Genomic DNA, 14,991 nt, shown 5'->3' with positions numbered 1-14,991 from the left:
CACGCCTTGCGCCGGCCGGATTTAAGTTACATCGCAGAAAATTTCTAGGTAAGTGCTTTGTGGATCGGGCACTTAGGTAGAAATTTTCCGGCGGTGTAACTTAAATCCGAATATTTAAGTTACACCCGCTGGCTGTGGATCTGGCCCTATGTATTCAAACTGATTAGAGGCATGGAGGCAAAGTCAGCAGACAAATACTGTAGCTGCTGACTTTTAGTATAAGGACACTTACCTGTCCAGGGATCCTGCAATGTCGGCACCCTAAGCTGATTCGTCAATCGGCTTCGGGTGCAGGCACCGGCATTATAAGTAACGGAAACCAGCAGTAAAGCCTTCTGGCTTCACAGCCTGTTTCCAACTGCGCATGTGCAAGTCGCGCTGTTTTTTCTAAATGGTCCTGCTGTCTTCTGGGACCTGTGTGTGTCCCAGAAGGCAGCGAGGGAAGGAGGAGGGGCCAGAAATGTCATAGATCACCGATCAACTATCTTACCTGGAAGTGAGAGCGGGTACATGCCAAGTACCCGCTCCCCCCCAAAAAGTGCCAAATGTGGCAGTGGAGGGGGAGTGGGTGCTAACAAGCAGAACTTCCCTTTTTGGGCAGAGCTCCACTTTAAGGTCACCACAGAGGACAAGAGGGCACTCTTTACATCTGGAGGAAGAGAGATTCAATCTCCAAATACGCAGAGGTTTCTTCACAGCTGTGAAAATGTGGAATAGACTCCCCTCAAGAGCTGGTTCTGGCCAGTAGATTGCTTTAACCACTTCAATACCAGACACTTTCTCCACTTCCTGCCCAAGCCAATTTTCAGCTTTCACTTTTTAAATGACAATTGTGTGGTCATGCTGCACCGTACCCAAACACATTTTTTTATCATTTTGTTCCCACAAACTTCTTTCTTTCTGTTGGTGGTATTTGATCATCTCTGCGTTTTTTTGCTAAACAAATAAAAAAGACTGAAAACTTCTAACATAATTGTACCTTTTTGAGAATTTTGAAAATGTTTCTCATTGTTGAGGTTTGTTAAAATATCCCAACTTGGGACCCTTGGACTATCATCTTCTTCATCGCTGTCTGAGGACTGAGTGGATGCAAAGGAGCAGCTGTGGTCATCATCATCATCATCCACTGAGAAGTCACTTTCTGAGTCAGAATCTAAAAAAATACAAAGGACACATTAAACACTGCTTAAACTACTCCAGGACAGCTTTAGAGCTAAATCAGGTTTTTTTGTTACCCCCTCTTCAAACAAACTGTATATAGCTGGTTGCTAAGGAGGGGGCCAGAAAGCCAGGCGCGTGGCCTTAACAACCGATGAGTCATCAGCTGTTGCTGGCAAGAAAAATAATAAAATATAAAAAAATCGCGAAAAAAACGGTGTGCCCCCCCCCAGGTAAATATCAGGACCTGTGGGTCTAGTATGGATTTGGAGGGGATCCACCCACTTTTTTAAAAAAAAGTAAGAAAAATCCATACCAGACCCTTATTCGAGCATGCAGACCGGAAGGTCAGCAAATGGAGGGGACGAGCGAGCCACCCTCCCCCTCCTGAACCATATCAGGCCGCTTTCCCTCAACATGGGGAGGGGGGTGGGTGCTTTGGGGGACAAGGGCCTCTTCCCGACAACCCTGGCCGGTGGTTTCCGGGGCTGTGGGCGGGGAGCTTATCTGAATCTGGAATGCCTCAGATCCCGCCCCCCATGTTGAGGTCCCCTCTGAATCCATGCTAGACCCGAAGGGCTTGGGGGGGGCAATCAACGCCTTTTTTTGCCGCCTATTATGACATTTTTACATTCAGCTATCAGCGGGGAAGCCCTCCGTTATACGTTGGCTCTTTGAAGTGGAATATCTTTATGGCAGCAGCTAGCTGCCATAACCTCAGTATCCACTTATTCAGCAGGCGGTCGGCTTTCAGATAAAAGTGGTCTCAGTGGCAGATTCGCCACAAGATCACTTTTATTGGCCACGCTCCGTTGCCCTCCGCTGCTTACTGGAGCTGATGGAGGCGATCGGAACCTTCTCCCTGTGTTATATGGAGCTGAGTGAGGTGAAGATGGCCCCCAGCCAGTTCCATACCACTGCAGGGCAGAAGCGACGGCAAAAAAATCACTTCCATCTATCGCTCTTAAAGGGACATTTTTTTTTTTTTTGCATTTTAGTGTAAATATGAGATTGTCTTTTTGACCCCAGATCTCATATTTAAGAGTCATGCTGTCATGTCCTGTCATGCTTTTTTTCTATGCAATAGGAAAAAATTAACTCATTTTTATTTTATTTAAAAAGAACAGTTTAAAAAAAAAAATTAAAAAAAATAAGAAACAAGCAAACGCGTACGTGAGCAGCACCCACATATAAAAACGGTGTTCAAATCACACAAAAGTGTATTTTTTCCAAAAAGACCGCTGCGCAAATACGGTGTGACAAAGTATTGCAACGATCGCCATTTTATTCTCTAGTCTAGGGTGTTAGAAAAAAAGATATAATGTTTGGGGGTTAAAGTAATTTTCTAGCAAAAAAAATAAAGCTCTGTCCTTAAGTGGTTAAACAAGAAAGCCTCCGTGATGTCTATAGCTAAAGAGGTGAACGGGGGGTTGTTTTATGTTGTTTTAAAGTGTTTTAATTGTTCATTCAGCATGTAAATACTTTAGTTAGGGTTGCCACCTTTTCTTCAAGCAAAACCCGAACACTTTAGTGGCCTGGGACACCTTTGGGTGCCCCAAGGAGAGTAGTAATGCGGTGCGCATAGCCTGCCGCAGCGAATAGTGGGTGCAGCCAAATTTTTCTTGCTGACATCATTGCCCTGCCCCCTCCAGTAATGCCGAACCTGCCCCCAGACAGACAGCCACCCGCAGGCGCACGGACAGAAACAGATGTGTGTAACTATCTGGGTTACATGGGAAGCCACAGCCCAGTCTAAATAATGTGTCCAGGTTTCAGTCTGCCTGACACATGATTCAAAACCTGAACTGTCCAGGTGAATCCCGGACAGGTGGCAATCCTAACTTTAGTGTGCATAGTCAGATGAAAGCGTATATGTATTACCGTCTTGGTCATCCTTTCCATTAGGATCCTTTAACTCCAAAAGTGAATGACCATTCTTGAGTCCAGCTTCAGTTCTAAAGGTGAACAACATGGTTACAGTCAAATATCCAGATAAATATGTATTAATAACTAACTACTACACAAATAAATATCTGGGGAAGTATACTCTGTAGAGCTACAAAGTTGTAATAAGATTTTTGTACTCTAAAATATTTTTCTTGTAATCCACTGAGGGGCACAGAAGTCATTCATCTTCAGGTTAGACTGCCACCTACAGGGGCACTTGACAATGCCAAACAAAGAAAAAAAAACTGTAGGTCAGCTCAGAATAACCCCTCCTGGTAATTTCATGCTTCGGTTTTGTAGCAAAGCAGTACTAATGCCGCATACACACGATTGGAAATTCCGAAAGGAAAACCGTGGATTTTTTCTGACGAAATGTTTGCTCAAACTTGTGTTGTGCAACACACGGTCACACAATCTTGTCGGAGATTCCGACTGTCAAGAACGCGGTGACGTACAAGACGTACTACGAGCCGAGATCAATGAAGTTCAATAGTCAGGTCGGCTCTTCTGCTTGATTCTGAGCATGCGTGTTTTTTTGCTCGTTGGAATTACATACAGACGAGCGGATTTTCTGATAGGAACTTTTTCCGTCTGAAAAATAGAGAACCTATTCTCAATCTTTTGTTGGCAGAAATTCCGACAGCAAAAGTCCGATGGAGCATACACACGGTTGGAATTTCCAACCAAAAGCTCACATCGGACTTTTCTTGTCGGAATTTCTGATCGTGTGTATGCGGCATAAGAGCATGGTCATAAACACAAATGAGAGGGGCTGTGTCCTTCAATGGTTGCCAAAATTGCTGCTGCCTGTTCACTTCTTGGATTTACACAGACACACACCTCCAGCTCTGCAGCCCTGCAGCTCTCATTGGCCCTCTTATGACTTATCCCCCCTCCCTTCCAGCCAAACTCTGACAAGTGTGAGAGAGAGCTATGCATGATATCCATAAGCCTAGGCTAATGACCAGAGAAGAAACAGGAAATTGGCAGTATAAGGTATTTACTGGCAGAAAAAAAATGTTTTACTAGCCAAAGTTAAAACAAGGGCAAAAGATTAATAGATGGAAAATTAAAAAAATGACTGAAGGTCCGCTTTAAGGAAGTTAAAAAATCCTGACGACGTGGCAATCACGAAACGTACGTCGAGGCGCACTGGTCACACACAATCAACGTACTTCCGGTCACGCCTGCTCTCCTTCCTTGAGAGGTGGAACGCACGCTGCACGCTGCTCTGCAGGCTTCCAGAAGCGTGGGACCATCTCTCCACCTGTATCCAACGCCATTCAGCCTCAGTGCCGGTGAAAGGCACTATTCAAGTAAGGGGCCACTTGGCGTTGTTTGCTTTTAATCATTTTAAAATAAACGTTATTATTCTTTGGCAATCTCCTTCTTTGATTTACTTCATGTGGTGTGGAGTGTGGCGGTATCAAGATAGCAAGAATCAAGCCTGGAATCTATGGTTATGTCTTACGCCTTATTTGACCTCTTTTTAATTAAATTGGTCAACATCTTGCGGTAAGGTGCCATCCATGAGCACTTTTGCAGTGATTTTACCCTTTTTCTGGTGGAGGTGGAAACCTGTATTAATTAAGTGGAATCATCTTTTAAACATTTGTTGTTTATTTACTTCAATTTATGGACTTTTTTCTGCACATTATTTGTTTTAGTTATCTCCCATTTGGGAGCTTGCACTTTAATGGACAATAATGTATTGTTGTTGCAATTTTAATATTTACATTTGCATTATATTCACCACTTAAACTAATCACTTTTGCTGACATAATTATCTACTTGTTCACACCTAGGCCCCGTACACACGACCGGATCTATCCGCTGGGATTGATCCGCGGATCAGTTCCAGCAGATAGATCCGGTCGTGTGTACATCCGAGCGGACATTTCCCAGCGGATAAAAATCCAGCCGAAGGATTCCCAGCGGATAAAAATTTCTTAGCATGCTAAGAAATCTATCCGCTGGAATCCAGTCCAGCAGACTGATCCGGTCGTCTGTACAGACTCACCGGATCAGTCCTTCCGCTCCCATCCCTCGCATGCGTCGTAATGATTCGACGCATGCGTGGAAGTATTTACCTTCCAGGGTTGCGCACGTCACCGCGTCATCGTTGCCGCGACGGCGCGGCACATCACCGCGGATGTATTCCGCGGGGATTTCGATCTGATGGTGTGTACAGCCATCAGATCCAAATCCGCCAGAGGATTTATCCGCTGGAAACGGTCCGGTGGACCGTTTCCAGCGGATATCCTCTCGTCTGTACGAGGCCTTAGATGGTTAATATCTGCTAGCGCTCCCTTTCTTTCAATTATTTTCTTTCTTGCCCATTGAAGGACACAGAAATTCATATGCTTTTGAGGCATCCAAAAGCAGTCCAATTGAGAGGTTGGCAACACAGCAAAAAACACTAACAGGCCCAACGAAGAACTGCAGACTTGCCATAAGTTGCCTGACAGACCAATGTCCGAATCTGCAATCGGATGAGGCCAAGCCCCCTAGCAGATAGATGAATCTCTCTGTCTACTTTACACAGTCAGAGGGAAGGCACAGCAAATAAACCTGATGTTCAAGACCTAGATGGGGAGGTCATCCCGGAAGAGAGTAACCACAGAGAATCGACCAACCTCCCTTCTGTGTCTATGTGCAGACATATTGCACAGCATAGCAGTGTGTAACTACACCCAAAATGTGAAGTAGAACCTCAGGTTCTCTCAAACCTAGGCAGCTAATGAGGATTGAGCATCTGGATGTGTCCAGGTAGGGAAGGCAGCAGCAACAGAGTGGAGATCAGAGCAGCAGACTAGTGCTTTCTCTACACCGAATAGCAGGAATGAGAACATGTGACACTTTACCCAGCAGGTGACATCAGCACTCAGCTCCCCAGCATTAATGCATACCACAGTGAAACCAGCAGTGGTGGGAAATTTGAAACGTTCCCAATAGTGCAATATGGTATGGTGGTAGTTTCTGCCACTTCAAAATAACCAGCCTTACTTAATAAAAGTGAGTCTTCAGAAACAGGGTCATTGCCTGTGGAAATGACACAGCCCTGCGCAAAAAAAGTGCTCTGATGATTATTTTTTTCCAGTATACAAAGGTCTGGAACGCACCACAATGCAGAGCCGAGTGTGTTAAGGTCACATTCCAGGTTAGCTATACAAGTCCAGGCCAGCGGGAGTCTGGGTATAGCACTCCTAGGTGGAAAAGGCAGATTTGAAACAGCTAAAGCATCGATGTAGTGAGAAACCTTGACTGAAGTCAATGGAAGAATCCAAGGAAAAATGGGTGGAGAAAAGTGAAGACAAAAAGGCTAGCAAGGCTGGTTAGACCATTCTCAGCAGAACAGAAATAAATCTCACTCACCTTGCACGCTAGTAAAAAATTAGGCATACTGGAAAAAAGAGTGGTAACCCAGGGCTAGCTTACAATTTGTAATGCCAGGGCTGCCTACAGGGTACCAGTCCTCCTGTAGGCAACAGTATAACCTGACATTATCAGAATGTTTGCGTCCCTTCATGGACAAGAAAGAAAAATAGATTTCTTATAAGGAATGACTTGTGGACATGATGCCTTTAAAGAAAACAAAATGCTGAACTTGATTATATGCATTATGATTTAGTTTGTAGGGGACTATTTCTTCTGACTATAAGTAGCTCTATGCAATACAACACATTGGGGGCATTTATAAATTCTATTGCACAGCTATTGGATTCTAAACAGGAGCAATAAGGCAAATCTGAGACAGATGTATTATAATTAGACAACATCATTTATAAATCTTCCCTCAGCTGCTCTAAAATGGCACTGTGACAAAAAACAAACTGCTCCTGACCACTTCTTGTGTGCTTGTTTTAAATGAAAATATCTTGATAAACATCTGTGTCACCTCCAATGTTAAACCTGTCACAGACCTGCGCAAGTGCTGGCTGCCCCCCCCCCCCCCCAAAAAAAGACATAGTGGTCTCAAAACCATTACAATTAAGAGGCAGCCGGATTTGCATCTAAACGCATTGTTAACCGGAATTTTTTTCCCCCTAAATAGCTTCCTTTACCTTAGTGCAGTCCTCCTTCACTTACCTCATCCTTCGATTTTGCTTTTAAATGTCCTTATTTCTTCTGAGAAATGCTCACTTCCTGTTCTTCTGTCTGTAACTCACCACCGTAATGCGAGGCTTTCTCCCTGGTGGGAGGAGGCGAGCAGGAGTGTCAGGACGCCCACTAACACATAGCTCCTTTCTCTATCTGCAAAGTAGAGAGTGTCCCGACTTGTCTGCTCGCCCCCTCCCCCCTCAAGAGGCTTTCTCCACACCAGGAAGAAAGCCTTGCATTACGGTGGTGAGTTACAGACAGAAGAACAGAAAGTGAGGATTTCTCAGAAGAAATACGGACATTTAAAAGCAAAATCGAAGGATGGGGTAAGTGAAGGAGGACTGCACTAAGGTAAAGGAAGCTATTTAGGGAAAAATAAAAATTCCTTTACAACCCCTTTAAGTCTACAAGGCTTTACATGCTTGCCTTATGATATAACAGGGTCTCACCTGAGCAGGATTGGCAAGTAACAATGACTCCCTCTTGAAGGTATAGAACTGTGCAAAGAGCCAGTTGAAGAACCAAATGGCATATGATAGAGCTGACCATCCGCATAACTGTTATGTGGATGCGACTGTAAGAGACAATTCATTGTATCATTAGATGCATAATATACAGGGAATTACAAAAAACACACATACCACAGAGCAGAACAGAACTTAAAAAGGGAACAGAATCATAATGCAGCAGTTACCGAGGTTAGGGTGGACTTTGTGGTGACACTAGGTTCATTCATCTTACGAACGCTGTGTTTAAGTGACCTGTGTACATCTTTGCTGAATATCACACTGATCAAAAAGATGAGAGGACCCTGCCAAGAGACACCGTTATTAGATGAATAGTCACCAGGCCTTGAAATGCACCTAGTTACAAGAAAAATCTTAATTACCTGAGCACAGACAACGCCAGCATAAGTGTAGTGTAGGAACAGTAGATCGCTGTTAACCGACAACAGAGCAAGAATCCAGGACACACTAACAAGAAGAAGCAGGAATATGGAACATCGGAGTCCAGACCTACGAACAAACAACAGCAGATAAAAAATGTAATGTTTAATAATTTGCCATACTGTTGGATACATGACCACAGTCATAAAAAAAATCTTGAAAAAACATTTTCTATCATGTACAGAAGTAAACCAAGTCTTGGCCACGTGGGCCTGTGGCATTGTCCAGATTTTGCAAGGCTGAACCACTAAATAAGGAGAACAGGTTTAGCAACTAAATACAGATATAGGTATGCTTTGGTTAGTGTACACTGTTGTATATGGAGACAAAATCTGTCCACCAAGGGGAATGAAGAGTAAATAGAAGACAATACTGTCAATGGATAGTGAGATAATAGGAAGTGGGACTTACGCTGTCCCTTTCTTTTGGAATCCTTTCCTCTGTGCTGCACAGGATGCACGCCCAGAAACAATGCAAAGAAACAGTCCAGTCTGTAAAAAACACAAATATTTAAAGTTAAATCATTTTTTTTATTTAATATTTATTAACAAAACTGCAGCACAGATATATTTTTCCTTAGCATGGCAAGAAGTATTTTTTAATTTAAATTTACTATGAGAATCGTTAAAAAATATATATACATATATACTGTATATATATATATATATATATATATATACACACACACACACACACAGTCATGCTCGAAATTGTTGGCACCCCAGGAATTTTTCCAGAAAATCAAGTATTTCTCACAGAAAAGTATTGCAGTGACACATGTTTTGCTATACACATGTTTATTCCCTTTGTGTGTATTGGAACAAAACAAAAAAAGGGAGGAAAAAAGCTAATTGGACATAATGTCACACAAAACTACAAAAATGGGCCGCTCAAAATTCTTGGCACACTTAACCTAATATTTGGTTGCACACCCTTTGGAAAAAATAACTGAAATCAGTCGCTTCCTATAACCATCAATAGGCTTCTTATGCCCTGTACACACGATCAGTCCATCCGATGAAAACTGTCTGATGGACCGTTTTCATCGGTTAACCGATGAAGCTGACTGATGGTCAGTCGTGCCTACACACCATCGGTTAAAAAACTGATCGTGTCAGAACGCGGTGACGTAAAACACAACGACGTGCTGAAAAAAACCTCTCACCCTGAATTTTGGACCACTCTTCCTTTGCAAACTGCTCCAGGTCTCTGTTATTGGAAGGGCGCATTTTACCAACAGTAATTTTAAGATCTTTCAACAGGTGATCATGGGATTTAGATCTGGACTCACTGCTGGCCACTTTAGAACTCTCCAGCGCTTTGTTGCCATCCATTTCTGGGTGCTTTTTGACTTATGTTTGGGGTCATTGTCCTGCTGGAAGACCCAAGTTCTCGGACGCAAACCCAGCTTTCTGACACTGCTCTACAGTGCGACCCAAAATCCTTTGGTAATCCTCAGATTTCATGATGCCTTGCACTTTCAAGGCACCCAGTGCCAGAGGCGGCAAAACAACCCCAAAACATCATTGAACCTCCACCATATTTCACTGCAGGTACTGTGTTCTTTTCTTTGTAGGCCTCATTCTGTTTTCAGTTAACAGTAGAATGATGTGCTTTACCAAAAAGCTCTATCCTGGTCTCATCTGTCCACAAGACGTTTTCCCAGAAGGATTTTGGCTTACTCAAGTAAATTTTAGCAAACTGTGGTCTTACTTTTTTGTGTCAGCAGTGGGGTCCTCTTGGGTCTCCTGCCATAGCGTTTCATTTCATTTAAATGTCGTCAGATAGTTCGTGCTGACACTGATGCTCTCTGAGCCTGCAGGACAGCTTGAATTTCTTTGGAACTTGTTTGGGGCTGCTTATCCACCATCCGGACTATCCTGCGTTGCAACCTTTCATCAATTTTTCTCTTCCGTACACGCCCAGAGAGATTAGGTACAGTGCCATGGGTTGCAAACTTCTTGATAATGTTGTGCACTGTGGACAAAGGCAAATCTAGATCTCTGGAGATGGACTTGTAACCTTGAGATTGTTGATATTTTTCCACAATTTTGGTTCTCAAGTCCTCAGACAGTTCTCTTCTCCTCTTTCTGTTGTCCATGCTTAGTGTGGCACACACAGACACACAATGCAAAGAACTTCTCTCCTTTTTATCTGCTTTCAGGTGTGATTTTTATATTGCCCACACTTGTTACTTGCCCCGGGTGAGTTTAAAGGAGCATCACATGCTTGAAACAATCTTATTTATCCACAATATTGAAAGGGTGCCAAGAATTTTGAGCAGCCCATTTTTTGAGTTTTGTGTGACATTATGTCAAATTTGCTTTTGTTCCTCTTTTTTTTTTGTTTTGTTCCAATACAGACAAAGGGAATAAACATGTGTATAGCAAAACACGTGTTACTGCAATACTTTTCTGTGAGAAATACTTGATTTTCTGAAAAAAATCCTGGGGTGCCAACAATTTCGAGCATGACTGTATATATATATATATATATATATATATATATATATATATATATATATATAAGAATGTATATACACACACAGGGCTTTTTTTCAGCAGGGATGCGGGGGGAACACAGTTGTGGCACCTCCCGAACTGAATGTATGTAATGGAAAGAGGTCCTGGGGTGTGCTGGAGAGTCTATTGATGCTGGCTGCTGGGGGATCTATTGTTGCTGGAGGGGATCTATTTTTCAAAGGAAGGGAGTCTATTGTTGCTGGGAGTTTATTTTGTTGCTCGTGGGGGATCTATAGTTGCTGGGGGTCAGTCATTGCTAGAAGGGATGTACTGTTGAGGGAGGGTTTTTTGTTGCTGGCTGCTAGAGGGTCTATTGATGCTGGCTACTGGGGAATCTATTGTTGCTGGAGGGGATCTATTTTTGAAGGGGGTCTATTGTTGCTGGTGGGGGATATATTGTTGCTGGATGTGGGTCTTATGTTGCAGGAGGTCAATCGTTTCTGGGAGAGATTTGCTAGCGGCTGGAGGGTCTATTGATGCTGGCTACTGGGGAATCTATTTTTGCTGGAGGAGATCTATTTTTGCATCGGGGGCTATTGCTGCTGGTGGGGAATCTATTGTTGACAGGGTTGGGTCTTATGTTGCAGGGGGTCAATCGTTGCTGGGAGGGATCTGCTGGCTGCTGGATGGTCTAATGATGCTGGCTGTTGGGAGTCCATTGTTGCCGGTTGGATCTATTGTCGCAGGGGTGCCCATTGTTGCCAGATCTATTTTACTGCCTTTCTTGTTATCATGAACAAATTCACCACAAAATTATACTTGTTTCTGTATTCTCTAAAAGGGGTGGTACTGGGAGGTGGGTAAGGGGTGGAACCAAGGAAGGTGCTTGGAGGTGGGTAGGGGGTGGAGTCAAGGGTGACTTGGAAGAGAGGAGTTTGTGCACCTTTTCTCTGAGAAAAAAAGCCCTGTGTATTTATATATATATTTATTTTTGAAGGCAAAAAGATTTTCAGTTTATCCGATTACTCCCCCTCTCCTGTGCCACATTTGGCACCTTTCGGGGGGGAGCGGGGTACCTGTTTTTGACAGGTACCCTGTCCCCACTTCCATCGGATCTTTTGCCACTGTGAGGTCCGTCAGAAGTCTGGCCTTCCTCTTCCTTCCCCTGCTGCCGGGCCAGTAAGAGAGTGTAGCGCTCTTCGCGTATGCGCAATAGGGTCCCGGCTGTGAAGCCGGTAGCAGTACCCAACAGCTGGGGTGCCGACAGTAATGGATTCCAGGACAGGTAAGTGTCCTAATATTAAAAATCAGCAGCTACAGTATGTGCAGCTGCTGACTTTGAATTTTTGAAGGGGGAGGCCAGAACACCGATTTCAGAAAGTACAGAAAATATCCGGTGACCTTCCAGTGAGCTGAATTAAAAGCACAATCATCTGTAAACTATTTAGTCTACCCCCCCCCCCCCCATGTAATAAGATATACTGTATATATCTATTTATACAGTACTTTAAAAGAGAAGTATGGTCAATGATTTTTTGGCCATGCTTCCCCTATGGATCACAGAAGTACAGTTCATTCTGCGCTCCTGTGACCCGTTTTCAGCAGACAGTGGGCTAAGGTCTGCTGATGTCACTCAGTCAGCCCAAGCTCAAGAAATATCCTGACCATATGGTCAGTATCTGCCCAGAACCCTGGAACAGGACCTGGCCCAGCCTCTCGTGATCCGCTGAGAACCTGGGCCAGACCCCTCCTCCCCAGCCCAGAGCTACAGTGAGCGCAGCTCTCACAGCTCTCTGCTCAGAGTGGAGGGGAGAACCAAGTGATCAGCGCCTTTGATCACTCAGTTCTACCATTTTTTTTTTATCCTGAACTTCTCTTTTTCATTATATTTAGAAGTCAACATTTATTATTTAGTTTAAGCTTCACTCACTCAGACTTTCTCTTCTGCCTTCTCCTTTCTTGTACTCAATGTGGATAAAGACACCACAACCCACATACTGTATTAAATGAACATACTGCCGATCACAGCACTCGCTCCTGAAGAAACAGTACGGGCGGCCTTTTCTTCAGAGCGCATGCGCCGATGACATAGTTTAGGAGATGTTTACAGTTTCTATAGCTAAGCCTTATTCTAGGCTTACCTATAGGTACAAGTTACCCAGGGAGGTTTACAGCCTCTTTAAGAAATTTGCTAGAAGCAATCTTCTTTATACAGGTCATGTTCGTAAAAAGGCTACTATGTCACAAAACTATATATACTGGTTTACCAGAATACATTCTAATAGCTGGACAACAGTACTACAAGAAAATAAAATAAAAAGGTAGCTAGGTTGGTAGTGATGGGGTACAGTCAATGCTAGGATAATTCACCACAGCTTAATTATAGTGTCTCACTGAATCAAATGAGAAAACAGCTAATTTAATATGAAGTCGTTTTCCTTACTGATATGACAAAGCCAGCAGGCCCTGCAAAGCTCCAGATTAATGTGTCAGATACAGAAAGCCAACAGAAATCAGGGTTGCCATAACCTTCAGGGTCAAGCCCCACTGCCAGACCTAGGGGAATGAAGCATACAAAAAGGTGATATATGAACAAAACAGCAAAGCATATTCAAAATAAACCTTTATTCATAGGAAGAAGACATATTTAAATTCTAAACTCCAGGAATTATATGTATTGCATACTTACATTGGTCCAGCTTGGCACAATATAAGCATGCATTATTCATACCTGCTGGACAACTGGGGAAGTTGGAAATCACTGTAGTAGTCAGCACAACTACAATGATACTACAATCTTTCAGGTTTTATTCTTTATTGCATATAAGTGTAAATGTGAGATCTGAGGTCTTTTTGACCCTAGATCTCACATTAAAGAGGTCCTGTCATGCTTTTTTTCAAGGGATCTTTACATTCCTTGTAATAGAAATAAAAGTGATACAATTTATGTCCTCCACATGGAAAGTGAAGTCTTGTTAGGATAGAAAATGACTGGATCAACTACAGGGATAGACCAATTCCTAAGAAATCCCTCCTCAATAGGATAGAGCCAAGTCCTGGGAGTAAGAAACACTTGTCTGAATTAGGCCAAACGCCATACTCCACAGGGTGCAACAGGATAAACACCAGGAAGGTTTTTGCTGGCTCCAGGCTCCTAACGGAAACCAAACTGGTAAACTTAGAGAAAGATGACACAGACTGCTCCATGTCCAGATTGAGACTCCTCTGTTATGTAGAAGAGATAGACTCTAATAACGTGCAGGGGGATTGGGGATAGGATAAATTAGCCCATTTGCGACCCCATCATAGCTATCATGGCAGAAACCCTCGCTTATACACAGCGGCGAAGAGCTCCTCTCTAGATAAAGAAGCTTTGCCAGATGAAGTTAAAAGGGGGGCCTGATGGTGGGGACTCAAGCAGGGGGCAAATATCTGGGACACCAGCATCAGTTTTGCTAGAAGGTACACTCAAGGCTGTTAGTGGAACGCAAACTGGCAAGGCCCACGAAACCACACACCATTATAAAACTAAAACAAACAGAAAAATGTATTTTATTCTGAAAGACAAATAGAAAGAGAGAGGTATTGGTAGAGATGAGGAAAAGTGATGAGGGCAGCTGGATACATGTTGATCTCAGATGGCTTTAAGCAGTGCCAAAACTCTTAAGCACTATAGTATTTGCCTCCTGAACACCATTTTGCACAACGGATCATCTATTTTCTAGCAATGAATGACCAGCTTTAGATATACGGGGCCAGATTCATGTACAATGGTGCAGATTTGCACCGGCGTGGTGCATCATTTTTAGACTACACCGGTCCAGCGCGGAGCGGCAGTTAGGTGATTCAAGAAACTTTTTTTGTCTACGATGCCCCAGCTGGGCGGATTTTAGACGGCGTAAGGCGGGGTAAGGCCAAATGGGAGTCACCCTATGCTAATGAAGTGCCGACCATGGCGCAGGGGTCACGCCGGGGCGCATCTTAGACCGCACATGCTCAGTGACATCCAGGGGTAAATGCCCCAATGTGCACATGCTCAGAACTGCGCCCTGGCGTGACCCCTGAGCTACGCCGGCCCACTACCAACGCCCTGTCCATAAATCAGCCCAGACTTCCGCCCTGCAGGTGCAAATGTACTGAAGCTTTTTTTTTCCAAGCTAGGTCACTTGATGTGTTGTCCAGCAAGTGTTGTTGCTCAGCTCGTCTGTAACGCTGCTGCTTTAGCTGCTCTCCAGCTGACCTGTGCAAGTCTGGTGCAAAGTTACCCCTGCTTTTATGAGGGGTAACTTGGCGCCGGAAATTTCAGTTCCGCGCACCGGGAGTAGCCTGCGCCGATCAAGCTTAGGTTGATGAATCGGCCCAAAAAAACTCATTTG

The 14,991-nt window shown here is 43.7% G+C and overlaps 1 protein-coding gene across 5 annotated transcripts in view; it reads right to left on the bottom strand.

The window, feature by feature from the left end:
* LOC120927225 (cadherin EGF LAG seven-pass G-type receptor 2-like) overlaps positions 1 to 14,991 on the bottom strand; it is a 180,149-nt gene that overhangs the window by 10,954 nt on the left and 154,204 nt on the right. For all 5 annotated transcript variants that reach the window (XM_040337764.1, XM_040337765.1, XM_040337761.1 and 2 more), the window contains exons 27-33: positions 13,059 to 13,171; positions 8,565 to 8,644; positions 8,096 to 8,222; positions 7,901 to 8,017; positions 7,656 to 7,780; positions 3,040 to 3,113; positions 980 to 1,153 (exon numbers count right to left, since the gene is read on the bottom strand). In XM_040337764.1, coding sequence (XP_040193698.1) covers positions 980 to 1,153; positions 3,040 to 3,113; positions 7,656 to 7,780; positions 7,901 to 8,017; positions 8,096 to 8,222; positions 8,565 to 8,644; positions 13,059 to 13,171 — 810 coding nt within the window. The remainder of the gene's footprint in view (positions 1 to 979; positions 1,154 to 3,039; positions 3,114 to 7,655; positions 7,781 to 7,900; positions 8,018 to 8,095; positions 8,223 to 8,564; positions 8,645 to 13,058; positions 13,172 to 14,991) is intronic.

This window comes from Rana temporaria, chromosome 2 (assembly GCF_905171775.1).
Source record: "Rana temporaria chromosome 2, aRanTem1.1, whole genome shotgun sequence".
Classification (NCBI taxonomy): Eukaryota; Metazoa; Chordata; class Amphibia; order Anura; family Ranidae; genus Rana; species Rana temporaria.
Note: the sequence above shows the minus strand (reverse complement) of the source record. Positions and strands in the feature narration are given on the sequence as shown.